The 24,495-nt window shown below is 47.4% G+C and overlaps 1 protein-coding gene and 2 pseudogenes across 1 annotated transcript in view; 1 reads left to right on the forward strand and 2 right to left on the reverse strand.

The window, feature by feature from the left end:
* Positions 1 to 1,814: 1,814 nt before the first annotated feature.
* Positions 1,815 to 24,495, reverse strand: part of AGPAT5 (1-acylglycerol-3-phosphate O-acyltransferase 5) — a 42,904-nt gene continuing 20,223 nt past the window's right edge. Inside the window, exons 5-8 of the mRNA XM_039877296.1 lie at positions 19,358 to 19,448; positions 11,611 to 11,772; positions 6,329 to 6,452; positions 1,815 to 4,247 (exon numbers count right to left, since the gene is read on the reverse strand). Of these exons, the coding sequence (XP_039733230.1) occupies positions 4,022 to 4,247; positions 6,329 to 6,452; positions 11,611 to 11,772; positions 19,358 to 19,448 (603 nt within the window). The 3' untranslated portion in view covers positions 1,815 to 4,021. The remainder of the gene's footprint in view (positions 4,248 to 6,328; positions 6,453 to 11,610; positions 11,773 to 19,357; positions 19,449 to 24,495) is intronic.
* LOC120614543 (uncharacterized) lies at positions 16,535 to 16,653 on the forward strand (annotated as a pseudogene).
* On the reverse strand, positions 17,448 to 17,566 carry LOC120614570 (uncharacterized; annotated as a pseudogene).

Consider the following 24,495-nt stretch of genomic DNA (forward strand, 5'->3'; position numbering starts at 1 on the left):
GGTCCGGAACGGAACGAGAATGGGGCGAGAAGCTGCCCGAGGTACACGTGCCGTCCCACAGACAGTATGCCCTTGACAGACCTTGGCCGGTATCAAAAGAAACGGAACTTTCAAAATCATATAGTGTTCTGCAGCCATGACTGGCAATGAGACATATACATATATAAAACATATAAACATCTTCTCACATATATATGAAATAACTATCACTAAGTAGGTCTTTTATCATCATCTATATCACCAAATACTTAACTTTAGAGATTTCTATTTTTCTTTTTCTGCTGAACTACTGAGGCACCGATAAACTCGAGAATATGTCAGAATTGATTCTGAACATACCATAAGGAGACAAGAAGGTTAGTCAGACATTCTCTCCTGCTAGGGGCAAAGGAAATGTCAGTTGCATCTTGTTTTGTTCTCCTTTTTCAAGATATATTTATAAAAATAAAATTGTAAAACATGTTTTTCTTACATATTCACATCATGAATTTGGACAGAATGACTGACCTGTCACATTACCTTCAATAAATGTTTACTGAGTTTGCTCCACGCAGATTTTCTTCAGTGCAGAGGTAACTGAGCTTTCTACCTGGAGTGGCTTTCTGAAAAAGTAGCTTTTATCCCGCTCAGAATAATAACCAGGTGTTTGTCTCCTTGACCTCGTGCATGACTACGAGACTGGGTCCCCAGATGATAAAAGCGATGAATTTCTTATATCATCCCCAAGGTGTCAAAACCTGGGGGATGACGTCAAGTCATAAGAACTCTAAACTGAAATAACTTAGTGGTTGTATACACAACAGCCCAGAATATATGAATAAAAATGTTCAATTCAGTCAATTACATGGATATTTTACCTACCTAATATCAAATATCTGAATCTTTCCAAATATCGGTTTGACTAAGTACTGATTTTCATTCTAATGCTTGGGTGTGGAGGTTAAGTTGGTCTGTTTATAATGCCAATTGACCTAAACGGTAACATAGTATTCCAACGCAGCCAGGCTTTCATCTAAAAGCACATGTAACTCATGATAAAAACTTCCCCCTGCCGAGTCCTACTTACTAAGATACATAACTTCCCACAAGGTGGCATCTGGAATATCTGCCAAGATAATCTCTTCTTCAACCTATCAAGGACAAACGTCACTGAAATTTGTTTTTACTACACATCCCCAACTGCACACATAAAGTACTGCTACGGTAGACATTACTGCATCTTAGATGTGAGTCTGATACAATCTGGCAGTTACTTTGCGTCCATATTTGGTGTATTTCATTTTTCATTTTTTAATGGCCAATCTATTTAGATCACTTTATTGACATAGACCTATTCAGTGAACATAATTATAAGCCATGGAACATTACAAAGGAAAAAATAAAACTTTCCTAATCTGGGTATGAAGAAAATTGGTACCATGTTAAAGGAAAGGCAAATCCCATGGAAACGAAACATGAAAGAAATCATCAGTACGTGCGATGCAAGGATCAGTCAGATGGGCAGTTCACTCACCCACCTGGCTAATTTCAGGCATTTGACGTGTTTCAGTGAGAGACCCTGATGATTACAGAATTAAGCAATTTATACTTGCGACACCTCTTACAAAATATATAGATGCATTTACGTAACCAAACTAATATACTGCTTCGTAATGTTGAGTATTTTAATGTGTTTTTGAAAAACTTGCTCAGTACTTGAGAAAAGATACTATAGTTTTACATATTCAGAACGCAGGGCCAGCCACAAGGCCTATTTCGTGCAATAGAAGGCCGCGGTGGAGTTCTGGGTCACAGCACGTTAAACAGCACAGACATCGGAGACAGTGGAAGATTTTATTTTCCCTTTGACTCTTAACCAAACACATCCTTTTGTGAAAAACATAAAAGCATGCGCACTAACGGCATTCTTATAAAGAAAAACGAAGTAGTAACTACACTGTGAATTAACAACAGTAACAACAGAAGCGAGAGCTTAGGTGACATTACATGAAAAGATGTGCAGTCGGTGAAGCGCTCTAAACCCTAGAAAATAACAGTTCAAGTCACAGCAATACATGTTAAAAAGAAGCTTCTCAGTTTCCAAATATTTTGGTACAAAAAATTTTTAAATGAGCATTTAACAGACCTTTCGTGAGAAGAATGTGTAAGTTTCGTCATCAGAAGCACGATGTCCAAGCCATCCCACGCAGCTCACTTCCACCTTCCTAAAGTCAGTTACGGTCACCACAATTCTCATGGTGCTGCTTCTTAAAACGTAAATTTAGGGCGTATCCATGATGTTCAAAATAAGTCACACGAGTTACATTGATTTTGACCTAATTAGAAATAGGTTCTAACTTTAGGACATTAAAAGAAAAGTATTTAACAAAGACATGTGATTGACTTAAATTTCACTTTACCGGTAAGAGAAAATTGCAGTTTGGCATGAGAACACTTTTCAAAAGTTTTACTGACAGCCGCCCATGATCGGGCCCCCCGGGCTGCGGGAACGTGAGCACAGGAGTGTGTGTGCACCTGCACGCTCAGAGACAACCCAGTCCGCGCTCCCCACTCTTCAAAGGTGTCGTGATTGAACCAGAGAGTTTCCTCTGGGGCACTCACACAACTGTGCAAGAGATACTCATCGGCAGGAAGAGGAAATGTTACCTGGAAAACCTCGTGGGCGGTGGAGTTTAAATGAACACAGAAACGGAGCAGATCACACCGCGGCAGGCGTCCGCCTCCCCAGCTCTACTACCCCGCCACCGAAAGCTGCGTGGCGGGCCCTGACACGGATTACTCGCGTCCCACTGAACAAGTGGGACTACGCGCACTCGCTCGGGCCTGAGGGATTCAGCCTGCGTTTCGCTGGGCTGCGGAAGGAGGATTTTCTGGGCGTGAGACAAAGAAAACGTCTTTCCTACGGCCAGCGAAGCGCCCCCCGGAGCTGCAACAGCCCGCCTCCACGAGGACAAGCACCGCTGGCTGCGCACGCCCTGCGGCCACCGCCAGCGAGCGGAAGGGAGAGAGCTTGGGGACAGCGACAACCGGCCATGATGAACCAAACATGATTTCTGGATTAAATATTTCACTGAACCCAAGCGTAACAGGCAAAAGGCACGTGCTGGTAAATCCAGTGAAGGCTCCCATCACCTCAAATATCTGGGCTCCCATCACCTCAAATATCTGTGGATCCAGGTCCAGCAAAGGTGCACAATGATTATTTTTACATATGTATATATAAAACGACAGGAAATCTTAAGGTTTTCAAGTACTTGTGGCACGGATGTTGCAAAGTTCTAAGAGCTTAGCTTTTAGATTTGGGCGATTTAAAGTTCTGCTATAAGAATCAGGGTCACGATTTATACTTACACTTAATTCTCATGTTTTATACATTATCCTTTTGTATAGAGTACAGGGTGTGCAAATTAAGCTGTTGCAATAAATATCAGAAGGTTAATTATTTTGCAAATACAAAGTAAGTAAAATCAGCTCATAATGTAACGTAATAAAAGCAGGTTCTGACCAGAGCTTCTCCCGCGTGACCATTTCTTGGCCCTTCCCTTCACCCTTCTCAGCAGTTAAATAGTTTCTTTCACTGACTTGGAGAAATTAAGCAAACAACACGTTACAAAGCTGCAAGGTACTAAACACTTTAGTGGTAAGTCTGGAGCAGTAGAGTTATAAAAAACCGAAAATGACAAATACGGTGACATGTACTGCAAATGAATGTTCTTGAACGCAGCTACCTGAATTACAAAAACAAGAGCAAATGACACAAAGCAAGAGCAAATCGCACGATCCTAAGGTCTTCCGAAGTCAACGCTAGCGCGGCACGAACTGCTCAGCGCCTCCCTTTCTGGCGGCTGCAGCGCTAACGCGGTGCCACCGTGCGCGTCCGCCCAACACCAAGCGCGTGTCGCCTTTCGTCAGAAATTCAGTGTTCTCCAATGTTCAACCAACAAGGCTTTATTTACACTTCTCATTAACTCAGGACACAACCTGATGCACGCGCAGCACCAGCAGTGAGACCGCGGCCCGCTTACGCCTTGATGCCGACCCACAGGCAGCCGACCAGCGTCCCGCACACCCACGTCTTCACGTAGAGTCTCCGGCCCACCTCGGTCATGAGCATGCCGGCGGTCAGGCCGCCGAGGAGCAGCAACGACGGCAAAGTTTTCTTGAGACTTAGTTTAGAATTAACACTTTCCCCAGGAAATCTGTTTCTTCTTTCGGGATCCAGTGAATCATAGAATTCTATAAGCAACCTGTGGCCAGAACGGAGAGAGTTTTTTTAAGTTTCAGCTTTAGTCTTTTCAATATTTTAATCCAGCCAGTATCTACCAGGTGCCTCTTACGTCCGGGAGGAGTGGCAGGTCCTTGGGAAACAGATGAAAAAGGAAACGCCCGGAGACTTGGTTTAATCGTAGTTTCCAGACTTTTAAAATGTCTTTTCTACACTCGATGATCAGTGTATGTAAATTATAGGCAATATTTAAAAACAGATGTTTTCAAGTCATTTTTATGGGGATGCTTCTGTTTTATAAATTTTAGGTCTTTAAAATTTTGTGACGGCCTGAGTCACACCTGGGTAACAAGGCATCTCAGCTTTTTCTCCACCTTCCCCAATCTTCGCTCCTTCCTACAGCCCCCATTCCATCAGAAGTCAGAGGTCAGCAGTTTGTACAACATACACAGTGTCCAAACAAAGCCTCGCCCCAAGGAATTATAAAAGCAGCCAAAGAAGGAAAAACTAGCATTGTAAATTCATTCTCCGTCTTATTTTTAAAATGTGAAGTTTTAGTAGCAGAGTGTACTCTATGTAGAAATCTCGGACACCGAAGGACTACAAGGGAAAGTCCTCGCGTTGCTTGTGAATCACACGCCCTGGAGACGACCTGTTTTCAGACGTCCAGGCTCCACCTCACTACGTAGAAACACCCACAGCACGAAATCCACTGGATAGCGAACATACCGTTCAGGTTTTTTTCTGAGACTGATTATCATGTCAAAACACACAGGTCTGACTTCTAAAATTTCTTCCATAACCAAAGTGGGTGGCACTGAACGGTTGGTTTAATGAATTAAGTCATGCACAATTGAGAGTCAATGAAATACAGAAATTTAGCTACTTGTTTCTAAACTTTATAATGTTTCACACACTGGGTTCAGTGTATTTTTAATAATTTCCACCTGGTGGTGTTAACCCAGGGGGGTCGCTTAGCAAATACTTTGCTGTGCTCTGACCAGGAAGGGTGGGTGTCAGCGGCCCCTCGAGAAGGAGCGCATTAGGATAAAACACGGGTAAAATTTCTGAACATAAGCGTAACTTTGGAAGTATTTTTAAAAGTCTTTTTAAAAAACCATACTTTTCAATGTGGTCTTAATAAATGGTACATCCATCCTAAAATAAACAGATGGATTCATTTTTTTCAAAAAGAAGAAAAAAGTGTATTTAAAATATATCTTTAAAAAAACAGGATATGCATCAGAAAGGATAAAACCTCCACTAACAGCAAAACGGACAGTAAATAAATAATACACTCTAAAGTTTTCATCCAAGAAAATTCAATTTTTAAAATATCATCTCTAAACCTAAGACACACTTTTTATCTTTCTACAAAGAAAAGACAATTTTAAAATTTCAAACTTTAGAAATTCGTATGAAATCAAAGAGCTACTAACGCGCTCTACCGATGTCACCTGCTGCTGCGGGGCTCGCTCCTCACTAAGGGGCGGGCACATCACGCTCCCTCGGTCTGGCCCCCTTAAGCTACGTCTCACCTGCAACTTCCGTCCAGGTAAATCCCGGCCACGTTCAACACCGCTGTCTGCTCCGAAGTGATGTTATTGGCATGGACCAACACAAGGTCCCTCCCAGACACTGTTTATGCCCCAAAATGTCACTTACAAAAACACTGTTAGCGACAATGAGACACTCTGGTGAGGGAAACGTCTGACAGCGGACGCCATCCCCCTGCCCACAGCCTCTCCATCCGTGCACCGTGGGCCTGACCGCAGGCCGGTGGGCGCGGGGAGGGCAGGTCTGGGCACGCGCGGCGCCTCTCTGTGTGTTTTTTTTTTTTTTTGAATTTTGTATCTTACCACAGAGCACTGTCTCGGAAATACTGTAAATGAAAACGGATGAGCCCCCCTTACCAAGTTCTCCCCCAGTGGCGTGGATCAGTACAGGTTAGGACAGGCGCAGATCGTGCCTGCAACAAACTCCGACTTGGCTTTATAAACAGCACTCTTAACATAATAAAACTGTTTACGTGTGTTTCAAATTGTTCACTACAGTGAAATTTAGTTGAACCAACGTTTTTGTAGTGCTAGAAATGTTACTCACTTATCTTTTATTTCAAAACGTTCGTGGAGCCATCTTCTCAGACATACTCGTTCTTCTGGTACGTCTTTTTTGTCTATACGATCAATGTGAATATGGATTTTTGGACATTCTTTGCAGAGAAATTCTAACGAAAAGCAAAAATATTTTATTTTTTATTTTAAGACTCATGGTTATATAAAATAACAACAAAAATGAGACCAAAAAAAAGTTTAAAAGTAAAATACAGTTTCTTTAGCCAAAAAAGGAAGTTAACATAAAGATGGAACCCGGTGATTCGGGGTGTCGAGCTGCAGTGAGAGCGTGTTAGTTTCCGAGCCCATCACAACTGCCTGTCGAGGTAAACCAGCAGGCCAGTGTTACTTTTCATGAACAGCCTGTAATTCTGTCGCCGGCCCAGGAACAGAAAGCTGGACTCTGTAGGTACCCACCCACCTAGGGATCCCCAAATGCTGACCACCATCAGACCCCCGATCATGTTCATGAGACCCCCAATTCCCCGTTCTCAAGCGTATCCCCTTGTCACATTGACACTGCTGTTCCCACCAGACCATGAGTCCACAAGGGTGGAGATGCCTGTGCCTGGCTCGCTGTGGCGGGGCGCCGGGCACTCGCGGGCACCGAATCCCCGCCATCCCTCATGCCTGAGCCAGCACACGAGTGCCCTGTCACTGACTGCGACATGGCCAGGACAGACTGCGGAGATGCACCCCCTTTCCTGTGACGTGCTTCTGGTTTCCTCTCTGGTACTGCCTGCCTTCCTGATCCGTGCCACATTTTAACATGTTACACCTGCTTCAGGTGGAAGAGCTATGCACCCTTAAATAACCACAGTTCCTGAGGCGTGCTTGTTTAAAAAAGCATGCCGTCCGCTGTCAGCTCGGGTAGCACAAGCGTGAGGCCAGGACTTGGCCTGAGATCAGAAGGACCTGGAGCCCGGAAAGTTCCTGTTTTGTAGGTGGCTCTGTGGAGAGGTGAGAGTATTAGCATCCATGAATTCCTTGGAGAACAAGTAATATTCCTAAGAGACTTAAGGGCCGACAACGGTCCCTAGGTGGGTGTGCAAGCAGGAGGCGAGACCTTTCATCTCGAGTTCAAACGTATACAAAGCTGAGTTCTGGAGAAGGGGCGACGCGCGTGTCCCCCGGCCCGATGGCACCTTCGAGCCCGTCCTTACGACGCCCCTAGTCTTCTGACCCCACGCACGTCCCTTTTTGGGACGTGCGCCCCGGAACTGCTCTTCTTTACTCTGGTGTAGCACTCAGTAACACGCAGCATTTCGGTCGTCGAAAATTGTATTTTTCATGGGCTTTTAGGAGAGAATTGGCTTTGATGAAAACTGGGAAAAAATGATAGGAAAGTTTATGTTTCACTATTTCCGTTTTAATTTTCCCCAAGTTCTACCTGTCGCTTAAGTAACCTAAGAGCTGCGGAAGCCGCACCTGCAGCAGCGGCCGTGTGCACGGGGTGCGGCGTGGGCAGCGGGGCGGCAGCCGGCGTGCCCGCTCCCCGGTCCATCAGACAGGTGACAGGGACAGCGCCACCAGCAGGGTCGCTGTGAGGACGCTTCGGAGCAGCGGGGCGGCGCCCCGCACACGGCACGCACCATGTGTCCGCTGTCACACTGTTTAATCACATATCGCTTCTCACCTCGCCCTCTTAGTTCTATTTCTGATCCGTGAACATGCGGACCCCCGACGCCAGTTCTGCCTTCGCTTAACTGTCCACAGTGTCCCCTCGACACTTTCATCAGTAAGCAGTCATCGGGGGACACTGCCTACCCCCGACACTCCAAGTACTGGTGCACAGCCGAGGGCAGGACGCGGCACTAACACTGAGGGCGGGACTCTCGGTTCACGCGGCTCTCCCCCAAAGCAGACACGGCGCTGCGGGGTTCGCGTCATCCCCCTGCTCTCCACAGTCTGTTAGGCAGGTGCTCTCGTCCCCCGGGGGGGATGACGAAACGAAGGCCCAGGGAGGATCATGGCCCAGAGCTGCCGGCAGTGAAGCCACATCAGCCAAGTCCCCGTGGTCAGGCATCCAAATATAGACCGTAAGAGGATCATCAGAGAAAAGCTGAATGACATTCGGGAGGTCCCACCACCAAAGGCAAAGCATAAGCGACAGCAAAACCTTCCTCGATATTTAATGAAGCTCTTGCGTCTGTATTTGTAACAACTATTTTAGTCGGGGCACGTTTCACGCTGCATGAGCAAATTTACTCCACGATAATCAAGGACCACAGGGCGAGGTATGCCAATTACGGGCGACTTTTTTCTAACTAACCCTTCCGGGGGAGCCCGAGCATACAGTGATGTGCTCAGGTGACAGGGAGAGTCATCACACACGCGCATGTCACGAGACCTGGTCTCTGGAGAAACTGAGTCCCGCCTGCTCTGGGCCTGGGCGGCCAGGCCCGGTGGGGCAGAAGTGGCAGGCGACAACGTCACTGTGCTGCCCTGTGGGAGTCCACGTGCTGGCCCCTCACCGGCTCCCACAGCGCTGTCCAGTTTAGAGCCTGCCCCCCCTCCACGCACACACACACACACGCGCACACACACACACGCGCGCGCACACACACACACGCGCGCACACACACACACACACAGGCTGTTGGATTTTGCTCATTATATCCAACAATAGAAAACTGGGTTGATAAATTATTGTGTCCATATCAATGAGCACTATGCTGGCTTTTAAAAAAAATTGTAGGTGTGTATACTGACATGTGAAGATGTTCACGATACATTATAAAGCAAAACAAAGCAGGAGATAAAGAAAGCAATATGTATATGAATGACTGCATTTTTTGAAAGTAAAGTCACATATATACTCCTGTCTAGCAATTATCAAAAAAAAAAAAAAAAGGATTTTAAGGAAAACGTCCAAACCGTTCACTGTGGTTGCACTGGGACAGATGAGCTTTTGGGTCTTCCCTTCTTTTGGGTTTCCTGCCATCTCCCCCTCCAGATACGTATTATTTTCACGTAAGAAAATATTAACAGAAAAAAGGTACCCGGAATCGCACGCAATGCTTAAACAGAATATCAAATGTTACCCTTAAGCACAGGATTCATCGCGGCGCACCGCCCACTCAGGAGCTGGGCTGTTAAAGTCGGTCATAACAACCCGCCCTGCCTCTCCTCCGCCAGCGGACATCGCCCACAGCAGCGCTGACCCCGATGGCAGGATCAGATGACCCGCGAGCGAGCGGGCACCCGGGGGGCCCGATCGACACCCACCTCATAAGGACATAGGCCAGAAAAGGGAGGGCGAGGACAGCGCCTGCTGCCCGCTCGCTAACGGCCTCACTGGGGCCGGAGCTCCCGGAGCCCGGCGGCCACAAGAACCACAAGAAGCCGCAGTTCGTTCCCGCTGCGGCCGCGCCTCCCCTGGGCCGTCTGTCAGCTGCCTCCGTCTTTGGATTTTACTCCTGTGTACTTTCCCTCGCGGAAATATTCATCCTTAATCGACTGACGTGATAGGTTTTATTTTCTGCGTGATCACATGGCCTCAGGGTGACAGAGAGAAAAGCCGAACTTTTCTAAAGTAGAGGCGATCTGTAACGGGCACACGAGCCACTGCCACTGTTGGAGACCATGCAGGAGAGCGAGCACAGCAGAGGGAGCACGTGCTGGGCTCAGAAACGGGCTCCCCGAAGCCACTGCTGACCCCGTCGGGCGGGGAGCGCGTCGCCGCAGGCTAAGCGTAACCCGGTGGCGCAGGCCTTGTGGCACGCGAGGCCTGAAGCGAGAATGCGCACGGAGGTCTAGAAAGCAGGCGGCGAGGAAAGACTTCATGGGAGACAGTCTGAGGGGACAGAACCTGGACGAGGGCGACGAACGGGACACGTGCACTTGGGAGGGAAGCCAGGCCCATACCCGGCCGCAAACCCGAGACAGCCAGAGACGCCAGTCCCCATGCTTGGGGCGGAGGGCAGAGTCCTGGGCCGGCTGAAGAGGGGGTGTCTTCCCTGAGAACGCAGCCAGGCCCTCTAGTTCTCACCACCCCAAGGGGACACACTTTAAAGCAGCACCTTAAAAAGGTTATTATGGGAATTCTACCTATTTTCCATAAACAGTAAAAACACGTCTAATCTTATTTTGAAGTGTTTGATAAACGAATGACAATCCTGCTGAACTAAATGCATGTCTGTTTTCAAATGTGAGAACAGGGCAACAGCTCCTTCAACAGTTAAAGAAGAGAGAGAGTCAGCGTGTTGCCTTTTATTAAGAAGCGGGGACGGCGGCGTCAGAACATGTGCTTCATCCAGTCTGCGTGTACCGTCCCCGAGGACTGTGCTGGAGGGCGACGGGGACCGGCCCACGGGGGCAGGCTGTGAGGCCAGCCCCGCTCCGCTCACTGTGTGTAGTCTGATGTATGATCTATTCCAAACATTCCACTGAAAATGAAGAAAACTTCGGCTGCCTCCGCTTCGACCATCTCTGCTGAAGGCATCGTGAGGGCGCACCCCCTTACTCCCGACGCAGGCCCGGGCTGTTTCCTCCACCGTGGCCAGGCGCACAGCATCCGGCCCCCGCCTCACCCCGGCCTCGCCCCGGGGACCTGCCCTCCGCGCCTTCTGAGCATCGGCCTGCGAGGCCCTGCGGACAGCAGCGCTCTGGCAGACACTGGCGCCAGGGGGAGCGCGCGGGTTCTACCTCCGTGTCACGGCTCCCGGGTGGCGTCTCCACAGTCCTCGTTTGCCTGTCACCGTGTTTAGACTTCTCCCGGTCAGGAGCACCTCTGATTATGTTTACGAAAACATTCTGCTCACCTAAAATTCTATTTTTTTCTTGTTATAGCTGACGTGCACATAGACAACAGCTCAATGGTCCTTAAAACCTAGCATGTTTGGAAAAACAGTCACACTTAACTGTCTTTCTTCTTGTCAATGATACTAAATTTCAAAATGATCCCATGAAAAACACGAGGCGGAACTGACATCGGCGTGCACCTGAGTGTCGCCAGGTTAGGCCCCCGCTCACGCCCTCCTCTGATTTACGTAGCTTCGCATTTTTATGTGTGAACTTCGGGTGGAAAGAGCTGAGCTAACGATAATGGGCAAGTTTAAGGGCCCAATATGGCAACCAAGACATACCAAATTTAAAAGGACTAATGCAATTTAAACTGTTACGGATTAATAAAAAATACTTGAAAAATATGTCAAGTATATGCCCTTGGAAAATATATCGAGTAAATGTAATGAAGCAGACTTAGCCATTTTTTAAAAAAATGAATCACACATTCCGAAATATATAAGACTTCATTAGAAACAAACTTACCAACCATGGATGGCGCTTCTCTCCGCTGCCCTTTATCATCCACGGTCCCTTCGAAAGCCACTGTAACATCATAAATTGCATCTAAGTAATGCTTCATAGAATCGAAAGCAACATGAGTTGCCTTTACCCTTGGAGTCAGCACATGTTTTAATACTGCAAGGCCTGGAAAAGAAGCGTGGCCACGAATTAGTTACAAAACACCTCGGCAACAGAATGCATGTTTTTTTTTTTTAATTTCAAGGAAGACACAGACCGGAACAGAATCATGACACAGCCTCGCAGTGAAAGGACTTCACGTTTGGAAAGCTCTCTCGCAGGACGCTATTTAAACCAGCACGCATTTGACAGAGAGTTATTAAGCATCCACATGTATGAGACACCGTGCGGAGCTGCCAGAAAGTCAGCCCTTGATAAGTCTGACCTTCAACTTGGTAAACCCTGACGAGGGCAAATATCATCATCTTCATTTCCCACGATGGAATATGAAGATGTTCCACGTGTACGGCCCATGGACACTTCGGATTCGGCAGTACGATCCACTAATTTCTGACCCCAAGTCCACGGTCCTTCAAGTTCTGTTCTATTCAAACATATCACCTAAACGACCCCATTGCCTACAGGTCCTGAAATAGGACCGGATGTGGTCTATGTGAGGTGAAATACGGCTGTGTACTTTTAGGGTCAACCCAAGAATCCAGGTTCTTGGTACTTTTTTTTTTTTAACTGAGATCTAATTCATATACCATAATATTTACCATTTCAAGTAGACAATTCAGTGACTCTTAGTATATTCAAAGAGCCGGGCGACCATCACCACTAAAGTTCCAGACCATTTCCATCTCCACACAGACACCTGCGCCTTCGCAGACACGGCACCCCTCCCCTCCCCCGCTCCTGCCCCAGCGACCATGCATCCACTTCCTGTCCCTACAGATTTGTCTGTTATGGACACGTCACATGAATGGACTCGTACAGTCTGTGGACTTTTGTGACTGGCTTCTTTCACTTATTAGAATGTTTTCGAGGTTCTTCCATGCCGTAGCCTGTAACAGTACTTCATTATTTTTTATGGTTGAATGATATTTCACTGTATAGATATTTTGATTATCCATTTGGCCAGATGATAGACATTTGGGTTTTTTCACCCTTTGGCTATTATGAAAAATGCTGCTACAAACACTCATATAAACTACACATGAACAGTTTTTGTATGAACACAGGATTTCAATTCGCAGGTATATCTGACATAGTGGCATGTGTGTTATACATTTTTTAAAAGCTTTCTAAAAATCTTCTTTAATTGAGAAAACACTGCAGTTTGATCACTCTTCATTAGTGCTCCTACTAGTGCTAAGAATTCATTCTCTCCTTCCTGGTTCCCACTGCCTCTCTCTTCCTGGATTAGGCTATTTAATGACGATTTAACAGAAGAGAGTAGCTCTCTGAAGAAGTGACCTGAAAACAGACTAGAAAGCAGCCCGATTTGGAGTTTCTACTCCCTCTCTCCAGGGGAAAGCAGCTGCACGAGGAAGAACAGCTATAGTATGCTGGGATCCTCCCGCAGAAGAATTTCTAGAATGCACAGCGGTGTGGGAAAGGCAGAGATTCCCACACCACATACCCGACTCAGTCCCCAGGGCGGAAGCAGTTTAATCTATTCACAAACTTATAACAAAAATCTGAATAGTGTACCAGGCTGGGAAACATTTATTTGTCAATTAAGTTAGTTACTACTTCCTTCTGTGCCACTGGAGCTCATTTGATTTTAAGTCCAACATTCCACAGAATCGCCCTGTGGTATTCAGTAAGAATTAATTACTAGAATCCAAATAATTAGGAGGAAAATAAAAATACAAAAAGTAATATTTCTCAACAAAATGAGTGCTAATAAAGGTTTGGAAATATCAGCTTTGTGATAAACGAACGGGAACACCCATCGCTAACGCAAAGGCCTGCGTGCTGAGGAAGGCAGGGAGCAGCTCCAAGGCACGGAGCATCCTTTCTCGCCCCGGTCCGCAGGCTGCGCACCCCAGGGGTTCTCTCCCAGCTCTGGAGGAGGAACGGCCGGCCGGGGAGCGGGGAAGAACGACACCGGGACACTGGGTGACGGACGGGCAGAGAGGAGACGTCTCAAGGAGAAGAAGAAGTTCACAGGCACTTGCTGGCGACACAGAAAGGCCCAGAACTCAGAGGAGGCCGCCCGGGAAAGTGCGGGACGGGAGCGCGCGCCCTCGCCAGAGCCACAGGCCCGGACGCGCACGGCGGGTTAAGGGGGCGTCCAGCGCCGTGAGGAAGCCCACTTCTCCGGCGTGGATTTATTAACGCGCGGTCTAGTAGTCTTCCGACGCTTAGGGCACTAACAGGGGACACCCGTGCCATGACAACAAGCAGCTGCTGGCCCTTCCGTGAGGCTCGGAAGTCACCTCGCCACCCTAAGTCCGAGCCCATGGGCTCCTGCTGCCCACGTGGACACTGATTTGTGGGGCGCTCAACCACAAACAGGGACGAGGGCCTCCAGATCTGCAAACTCTGGGTCACTGTTATGAAACCAATTTCACGTAATAACAGAAAACCGATGAGAATTTCAGTACCGAGAGAACTGAGGAACGGGCATTCACAACGAAGTGCTCCAGCTCGCGCCCACGACACCGCCATGTGACTGGGCCCTGGGAGCGACACGAGGCCTGGGCCATGCGTTGGCGGACGCCCCGTGGCCAACGCCCCGTCCCTATTTCAGCATCTCCTTCGCCTCGTCTCGTCTCACCTCTCCGGAAGGACAGCCCGCCTGCCCGCCTGCCCGCCCGGCCACCACCCCTTCTCCAGGGGCTAGCGTGGTGGTGGCTGGTGTAAGGACGATTCTGCTGCACTGTATGTTGGAAACATTATCAATAACGATAAACACGCTGGACGGAAAACCTTTATTGATCCATGAAGGAAATTTTATATCATATGTGTATTATCATCTCACTTGACTCCCACAAATGAAGTCACTAAGGCTCAGAGAGGTATAACGACTTACCCAAAGGAACACAGCTAGGAAGAGCTTATAATGACTGTTCGGAACGTCTTCTACTCGGTAATTATTTACGAGATATTATTTTGAAACTATAAACACGTGGGTTAGAGATGAATGAGACAATAAAAGAAACTTAAATCGCTAGAGTGTAGAATGTCCTACAAGAGACACAAAACAGTCTCAGGATATAAGACACCATTCATGCTTAAAGATATGCTGCGCTCACTCATACCTGACCGGAAAAAGAGCACACTGGAGAGAGGCCGAGAGGGAGGCACAAAGTGGGGGGGCCGGGCGTGAGCAAGGGCAAAGGGGCGGCGGCCTGGAAGCTGTGCGGGGCAGGTGTGCAGACCCCGTAAGGAGAGACTGCGCGCTGCGCTCACACTGACAGGAGCGTGCGAGTGTCAAGGCTGAAGCCTTCACGCGTGTCTGTGCGACTCCAAGCATTTTCGGCCAAGTGACAGCTACGGCGTCGGTGCTGAGCCAAAAGGGTTTTTGCTCAATAACGTGAAAACTCTAGGTATCTGGCTTGCCATTACAGGTGCATCACTAAATGCCTGTTTTCTATGACTAGGGTACGTCATCCTGCTGGCTGCTATGCTGAAAGACCACTATGGGTCTCCCCTCAACAGGTTCAGGAAGATGAAGATATATTATATTCCAAGTTCCTTAGCAACCACTGAAAGCAAAATACCTACAATGATTCTAAGGAAAGGTCATTAAAATGAGATACTTCATATAACTGAGAAAGATTTAAATTACGAAAGCAGTGCCTGAATGTCACAGGGCCCAGAGAGACCCTCGTCCTACTACCCGTCCCTACGCTTCCTACGACGGGTACATACCTGCCGTTACTTTTTTTTTTATTAATGAAACTTAGCATAAAATAAAGGTTCGCCAACAAATATTAGATCCACATGTTCTAGCTGAAACACAAAACTCCGACCCAACTAACCCGCTGAACACATGACTAATCTTAGTGAGAGCTGGGTTTCTGAAACCTTGGGGTACATCAGAATCATCTGGCAGGCCGAGCCTCACCCCTAGAATCTCTGACTTAGGTCTAGCGTGGATCCCAAGAATCTGTATTTCGAGCAAGCTTCCAGACTATGCCAAAGCTGCTGGTTTGGGTACCACTTAGAGGACACTGAATTAGAACTCAGACCCTGGCTGGAGCCTATCAGGAATTCACTGAAGAGCAGCTGAGGGGTGTGAAAAGACAGGTGTCAACAGTAACATCACTTATTTTCATGTAACTCTGTAAGCAAATGGTGTGGAAATGGCCTTGGAGGACCAACCAGGCTCTCAAAACCACTGGGCATTTGCTGTGTCCACAGCACTATCTAGTGTCTGCCAGTGACCTGACCTCCCGGGTGGCTCCTGGACCCACCACTCACACCTCGTAAGCCAGAGATGCCTCCGCAGCAGATACCTGGAGCCATTAAGTCATTAAGTGCTAATGACTTAATGACTTAAATGTGTAAATGAGCATCAAATTTCTAAAAATTTAAATTAAAAATGCTGGTTTGGGTTTGGTTTTCTATTTGTTTCTTAAGTCAGATTCAAATAAAGTTATTTTAGGAGCAAAATTAATTATGTTTTGAAGTAAAACATATCACATGCTAACAAGAGCTATTAGTTTCAATTTTCTTGAAGAAAAATTAGCTTAACAGATGGAGAAACAAGTTCTTTTGTTTTTATTTTTAAGTAATCTCATTCAGTTGTGACCTAAGAGGAAAGAAAACAGGAAACACTTTTTCTAGATATACTGTTCACAAATCAATTTCCTTTGCGTATGGTGGGAAATAATTACTTTTATAGTCACAAGAAAATAAACTTCTAATAGACAGCAACAGCTTTCCCAGTTACAGAATTTAAAGAAAGAGTTAGCAGTTAAAAATGATATTCATCTACGGCCATGACGCCCTGAACAAGCCTGATCCCATCTGATCTCGGAAGCTAAGCAGGGTCGGGCCTGGTTAGTACTTGGATGGGAGACCACCTAGGAAAACCAGGTGCTGTAGGCGTTAAAAAAAAAAAATGATATTCATACGACAATTTTTTCCCCTTTTGGTAACTTAAAGAGCTACAATTCAGAAAATGACAGACCAGTAATTGATCAATTATAGGTGACTGGGATGTTATTAGACTAAAAAGCTAGGATATATATCGTTATTATGCTATTTTAAGAATTACCTGTTTTAGCATTACAAAATTGCTCTGGATTTTTTAAAATAAATTACTCAGCTATATTAAAGTCATCTCAATTAAGATTGAACAATAAAAGGCAAATATCCATCTTAAATTGATTTTTAAATGATGAATTGAGAAATATTAGCATTAAATCTAATCACATACAGAAAAATAATTTAAGGCCCTGTTATGGACTGGGGTATCTCTCCACCCCTCCCCCACATTCATGTGAAGCCCCAACCCCAAGGCGACTATATTTGGAGGTGGGTCCTTTAAGGAGGTGATTAAGATTCAATGAGGTCATGATGATGGGGCCCTAACCCAACAGAGCTGGTGTCCTTATAAAAAAGGAAGAGATAGACACACGTGTGTGAGCGCCCTGAGGAGAGTCAGGTGGGGCCGCAGCACGAAGGCAGCCCACTGTGCGCCAGGAGCGTTCTCGGGGAACCGGCCATACTGGCTGGCACCTGCAGCTCAGACTTCCGCCTTCCAGAACCGTGAGAAAATTGTCTGAAAATCTTGTTTAAGCCACCTAGTCTATTTTTTTTTTAAGGCGAGGCAACTCTTGGTTGACCTCACAGATTGCAAGGACCCTGTCAGCTTATAATCCTTTATTTTTTTATTTTTATGCCTACAGCACCTGGTCTTCTTAGGTGGTCTCCCATCCAAGTACTAACGAGGCCCGACCCTGCTTAGCTTCCGAGATCAGACGGGATGGGGCGTGTTCAGTGTGGCATGGCCGTAGACAACCGCCTAGTCTATGACATCTTCTTATGGAAGCCTAGGTGACTGATACAGGCCATGAAACCTGGATTAAAATTATGATCTGAATAAATAAATCACAGAAAATAAATCTATTTGCATATATTTGTTTCACCCAATTAAAAGCATATGCCAATGTTTAAATAGGAACACACACACACACACACACACACACACACACACACACACACACACAGAGTTAATCCCCGAACAGTGAGGGTTAAGTCGCCAATCCCCCCACGTGACCAAAAAAACGTAACTTCCGACTCCACAGAAATCTTCGGTCCTCCCCTGAGGTCCGTAGGGAGATGGTTCCAGGGCCCCAGCAAATACTGAAATCCCTGGAGTCTCAAGTCTCTTATATAAAATGGTCTAGAACAACACATAGAGTCGGCCTTCCGATCTGCTTTCTGCAAACATGATGTCCCTGAACCTCCCAGGAGCCCTGCGAAGGACATGCCATAATCCCTGGTTTAGAAACAAGGAAATGAAGCAAAAGAAATAAAGTAACTGTCCACGGTTATAAAAACGCAGCCCCAAGTGGCGGTCACGTCTGTCTCAGGCGACACAGTGGCGGTACAGAGATGCCTGATAAATCCCACGAGGAAAGGTTGTAAAGAACTTGGGAGAAGCTTAGCTACTCCTAGCAGATACAGCCAACGCAAGCAGGCTGCTGGTGTCACCTGGGGCTTTGCCACCCGACATCCGGGTAAAGCCACCCAGGGCTTTGCGGCCGGACATCGAGTAAAGCCACCCAGGACTTTCTGGCCCCAGCCAAGCGTCCACCCACACGCGGGGGACTGAGAGGCCACAGAGGGCGCTGTCCCCGCTGAGCCCCGCCACAGCGCAGAACTGCAAGCAGAGAAAAGGCTGTTACCGTTTCAGATCACTCAGTTCCTGGGTGGATTCACGTCGGCGCACAACGAACTAACTGAAAACAAGTGAAGTGAGAATCCCCGTGCCCGGCTGCGCCAGCCGCACGTGGGCAGGAGCGGCCCGGTGACAGGTCGCACACAGCGCGCGGCAGCACCGTGCAGACACTGGCTCCACGCCAGTACGCAGGCATTCGCTCAGTGAGCCCCTGGGGTCACCGATTCAGTCAATCTTCAAAGACGCCTTTGGAACACAGCAGAGCCACTGTTTTACGTTCACCTCCCAACTGGGTTTAACTGAATCGCCTGCTCCAGTGTGCTAGTTGTCCAGTTTTCTAAATCTCATCACTGGGGACGCAGGAAGCTTCCGAGTGCTGCGAAGCGGCTGCGTCTCCTCGTCTCCAGCGGGAACTTCGCACACCCTCGAACTCAATTCTTACACGGATTTAGGCAGATCCGCGAAGTATGTTTTTAAGACATGAGGAAACGGAAGCTCACCACGCTGGGCAGCCGGCACCGCACAGTGAATAAACACCAAATCCGGATTCCGGTCTAGCGCTGTCGACCCGCAGATCAGAACACACACTACCATGCAGAACCCAAACCGTAGAAAGAGGCTCATCTGCAAAACCATGTTCCCAGATAGACTTTTACCTAAATCCATGGCGCCAAAATATGTGCTGTAGCAAGAATGCGAATTTAATCTCTCAGATGTACGTAATAACAGACACATGATCAACCAGAAGAAACCTCATGTCCTAAGAGGTAATGCGTACATTCTTTCAAGGAATAAACAGGTTCATTCGTTTCAATTACTATGAAACAAATATCTTCTCTAGGAACAAAAATTTTAAAAGTCATCTTTAAAAATTATTTTTTCAATTACAGTCAAATTTTTACTTACCTTCTTGAGCAGCAAATGCTTGACTAGCTGAAAGGACTTTTGTTAGTTCGGGATTATACCTTGTTCCCTCTGGAAAAATCACAAGGTACATCTGTGAAGCATAAACAGAGTTTGGTTTATTTATGTGAGCTTTTCTGTTGCGATTAACCTACCAATGTTAACCCTATTCATGCTACGAGAGTATTTCCTATGGTGGGAAAAATATGTTCACTCACATATGATCTTTATTTCAAGCAGAACCACCAAAATGCAAAAATTCAATAAAGTCTTAACACAGACTATATTTAAAATGCAGTCCTACATTCACTGGTAGGTGAGTCATTAAGAATCTAACATTTCTAATTACACGCTAACCGTCACAAAATAAAAATTTGGCTATGAAATGCTGACTCATACAAAACCTCAATTAACAAAAGGGCTTTTATCCTCCCTAAGTTCTGCAAAATGACTTTTTAAAAGGCGCATATTTTAGACAGCTGTGTTCCTAAGCACATCTTATTTGAGGAAAACCATATATAAATTTCCACAATATAAAAGTTAGCAAGTGTTCACATTTCAAAAATCACACAGTAGTATTTTATAGAGCTCCCTTAATACATCTTAAATGACTCGATTTGTAAGCCACTTCATAAATTAAAATAATGTACTTCTAAGTAAAGGAGAATACCAAGCTGGACGTTTACTAAGTAATCAATCAGTGTAAGATTTTACATTTATCTGCTTGGGAAAGAAAAAACAGAAAGTAAAACTACACCGTGAAAAATGCCTAACTTTAGAATCGAGTCACATAAACTACGGCAATGTATTTGGTAGCAAAAGACAAAGCAAGACTCATCAAATCGTTTCAAATACGAACAGGACACAGGAAGCAAAGGGACAGAAAGAGCTCGTGGGAGATCATGTCCCTCTCGCCCACCCTCGCCGGACTCCGGGCAGTGCCAGGCAGTGCCGCCCACCCGCACAGCCAGGACAGCACGCCCTTCTCCAAACGAGCTGTGGGCCTGGTCACCCGTTCCCCGTTTGCCCTGGTCACCGGTGGTGCTGGCGGCTGCAGCGTTGACCCAGGGGTAAGGCCCGGATCCCGGTCCTAACATGGCCCCTAGAGGCTGCCATAGACTATCTCGCTCCATTATTATTTTCGCATCGCTCTAATGTACTGATAGTCTTTGGAAACAAAAGACATCGTTCTATTTATAGCAATCTGTTTTTAGTAGTGGTTTCCATTTACAAAATATAGTGCTTCTCGATCGCTCAAAACGTCAAATTCTAGAAAATGTAGTATTCCTATGCGTGATGTTAACTTAATGAGGCACGCCTTTTTTTAATGAGAAAAGGGTTAATGAACCTTTGTCAGGCTTCAATTTTTTTCATTAGACACACATAAGAACAATTTCTTCCACAGTCTCATCTGAAAACAGATATAATGGGGCTTTGAAATTCTGCATTTTCAACTTCCATGCAAATGTATAAGCTTTTTAATAATCCATAAAGATAGCCTTTAGAACCCAATCTTCATCTAACTTAGAAAACAATACGAACGAAACTCAAAATAATTACACTGAGTGGCAGAAGCCAGACCCATACCCCAAAAGGGTACAGACTGCATGATTCCCTTATATAAAGTTCTAGAAAATGCAAACTAATCTACAGTAACAGAAAGCAGACCAAGGATCGCCTTGGGACAGGACGAGCACAAAGGGGCAGGAGGAAACTTGCGGAGGAAATGGGTAACCATCGTCCTAGCTGTGGTGACAATTTCATGGGGCTCTACATATGGCAAAATTCATCAAATTCTACACTGCGACTACCTGCAGTCATACCTCGCTGATAATACTTCAATAAGTGAAGGTTTTCTTGTGCTATGTTGGTGCAAATGACAGGATTTCCTTTTTCGGAGGGTGAAAAATATTCCACTGTGTACACGTGTTCACACATACCGTATTTCCGTGTCCGCTCATCTTTTGATGGACACTTAGCTTGGCTACTGTGAATATTGCTGCAGTGAACATGCACATGCAGATTTCTCTTCAAGACGATTATCACACAATTTGGATATGTACCCAGAAGTGGAATTGCTGGGTCACATGGTGGCTCTAGTTTTCATCTTTTAAGGAACCTCCATGCTGTTTACCATAATGATGGCACCAATTTACATTCCCAGCAACAGTAGCTAAGGGGTTCTCCGCTCTCCGCATCCTCTCTGACATCTGTTATCCTGTGGCTTGTTGAGAACAACCATTCTGACAGGTGTGAGGAGACGACTCACTGGTGGTGACGGACATTTCCCTGACGACTGATGCCACAGAGCACTTTTTCATACACCTGTCGGGCCTCCGTGTGTCTTCTCTGGAGAAACGTGTATTCACGCCTTCTGCCCATTTTGGGGTTATTAGTGTTCTTGCTGATGATTGTACGAGTTCCTCGTATATTTTGGAAATGAACACCGTATAGGATATGTAGCTTGCAAGTCTATTCTCCCTTTCCAGGGGCTCTTTCATTCTGTTTTTATAAATCCAAAATTGTTCCAAGTTTTTAAATTTACTAAGGAAAAAAAATAGAAGGCGGCTTCCATTTAGGACAAAGAATGCTAAAAGAGTCTCGCTCCCAACCCAGCACAACGAAATACTGGATAATCCGCAAAACGAACCCTTCAGAGAGCTGAGGCTACAAGGCAACCAAGTCCCCCCAAAATCTAAGGACAGAAAGGCAACTCACAGGAGAGATGAGATGCAAGCACTTGTTTGCTTCAGACAAATGACAACAGAGACCAGTAAAGAGATTTCGCTAGAAATTTTAACAAATTACGAGAAGCTGAGTGTGCGCTAGCGCAGCAGAAGAACCCCCGGCTGCGGAGCCGGGAGAATTCACGGCCCGCAGGCTCCACTCCACAGAGCTCGCGAGCGCAAGGCGGGCGGGCGGGGAGAGAACAGAGAGAGAACCGTGGGGGCGGGGCGCGGCGGGAGTCCTGAGACCCCAGCGCCAGGACGCGGGCGAGGACGCGGGCCGGAGGGCGGAGGACGGTGCCCGTGCTGGAAAGGCACCAGGTGCAGTCCGTCCCCCCGCCCGCGGCCTCTCCTCCAGAACGGTCTTCCACTCCGGCCCCACGGGCAATGCAGCCGGGCCGCCGCTGGGACCCGGGTGAACCCCAGTGCAGCTGGGAGGTGGTCAGAAAAGAGCCCCGGGCGGGAAGGGGCGGGGCGGGGTTACGGCTGGGAGCAAGGCTGGGTCAGAGAAGCTGCCACTCCGAGACCCTCCCTAAGACCCGATCGGAACAACAGAACACGCCTCTCCTCGCCCCCTCCCACCTCCGAGCTAGCCGGAGTCCGGCATCGGCATCAGAGGACGATGGACGATGGACGATGGACGATGGACGATGGACGATGGACAGGTGCAAACGGGAGACCGGCGGCGAAAAAGCTGAGCGCCGAAGGAGCGCTGAGGAAAACCCCAGCACGCCCTGTCCCACCCTCACGCGCCCCGATGAGTGCCACGGGGCTCTGCGGCCTGCGAGAAGAAGTACAGCAGCGGCAAAACCCAAACACTGGACAAGCCCCCACCGGCCTGACGCAGCAGCCGCGCCGAAGGCCCTGATGCCACCTCAGCCACCGAAACCATCCTCATCCGTCTCGACTGTGCCACTTGAGAGCCCAACTCCCAGCAGAGTCCGGGGCGCCTAAGAAAGGAAGGACAACGCACAGTCCGAAGAGACAGAGGCCACAACGACCAGGCGGGGGCTAAAATAACTACGCCAGACACGAGCAGGGTCCTCGTGGGCAAGGCGGACGACCTTCAGGACCAGACGGGCACTTCCAGCGCAGACAAGGACACCACGGGGCAGCATCGAAGGGCACTACTGGGGATGAAGACCACGGTAGGACAAGAGGACTGACTCGGGCTGACCGATTCATCAGAGACCAGGCAAAGTCAAGGGGAGAATCTGCGAACTTGACGACGGGTCAGCAGAAATACAAACTGCCTGCCACACATGCTTACAAGAGAGAGTGAAAGAAAAACCCCCGGAAACAGCAAAGAAGCATCCGAGAGCCACAGAACAGTGTCAAACGACCTAAAATACGTGTGACTGGTGAAGAAAGAGAGAAGAGGCTTGCGACGACACTGCAAGAAATAATGGCCACGAATCTTCCAAAATTAATGACAGACACCACACCAAAGACCCAAGCTTAGAGAAGACCAACCAGGATAAATATGGAGAGAAAAAAAGGTCGCACTCGGGTACATAAAACAAACTGCTGTGAGCCAAAGGCCAGGGGACACGAAGCCGCCAGAGAAAAGTGGCAGGTCACGTACAGGGTGCAGCTTCTCGGCCTCGGCACTACGGACAGCTCTATTCACTGGGGTGAAGAGAAGCAAAGAGAAACTGTGTACAGAACGTAAAACTCACGTAGGGTGGGGACTGTACTGGTCTGTGTGACATACACGAAGCCGGGCAGTCACCTGTGCGGGGGCGAACAGAAGGCTGAGGGAGAGTGGGCTGGACTCTGATGTGTAAGTTAATGCTGAAAATTTAAATATTTTTTTGAAACGAAAGTGGACATACGTCTTGACCATCTATTCTATCATGGAGAGATCTAGAAATAATGACCCCCGTACTGCCCCAATATACCAAACTGTTTCAGACGAAAGAGACTCTTTTGAAAGGCTCTGCTCTATTCCCAAGGGCGAGCGGTAACAGGGGACAGGTGCACTGTTGTCCCGCTACCTTCTGCTTCAGGTCATCCCAAAGCAGGGTGCAATTCCCTAACGTAAAAACAGCCGAGAGGGCCTGTAAGTGAAAAACGCGAACACTAGGGCACTTCGTCAGCTGACCGTGGAAAGCTCTTGCTTAATTACGAGCTCTGGCTGCCACCCAGCAGCCCTGGCGAGAGAACAGGAAGGAGAGGGAGGGAGAAGGGGACGGGGCACGGGAGAGGAAGAGGAGAGGACTCGGAGCCGGGAGCTAAGTTTCTGAGCAACAGGAAAGCAGACCGGGTCACACTAGGGAGAACGGGAACAGAGCTCCCGAGTCCCTGCAGTCACACTGCCCTGGCCTGGGGGATCCAGGGGCAGGGGCCACTCGGTGGCAATCGGCACCCTTCAAAGAGAATGTTGAGGTTCTGTTTTGGGGGAAGCAAAATTTT

Source organism: Pteropus medius, unplaced genomic scaffold (assembly GCF_902729225.1).
Source record: "Pteropus medius unplaced genomic scaffold, Ma_sr-lr_union100, whole genome shotgun sequence".
NCBI lineage: Eukaryota > Metazoa > Chordata > Mammalia > Chiroptera > Pteropodidae > Pteropus > Pteropus medius.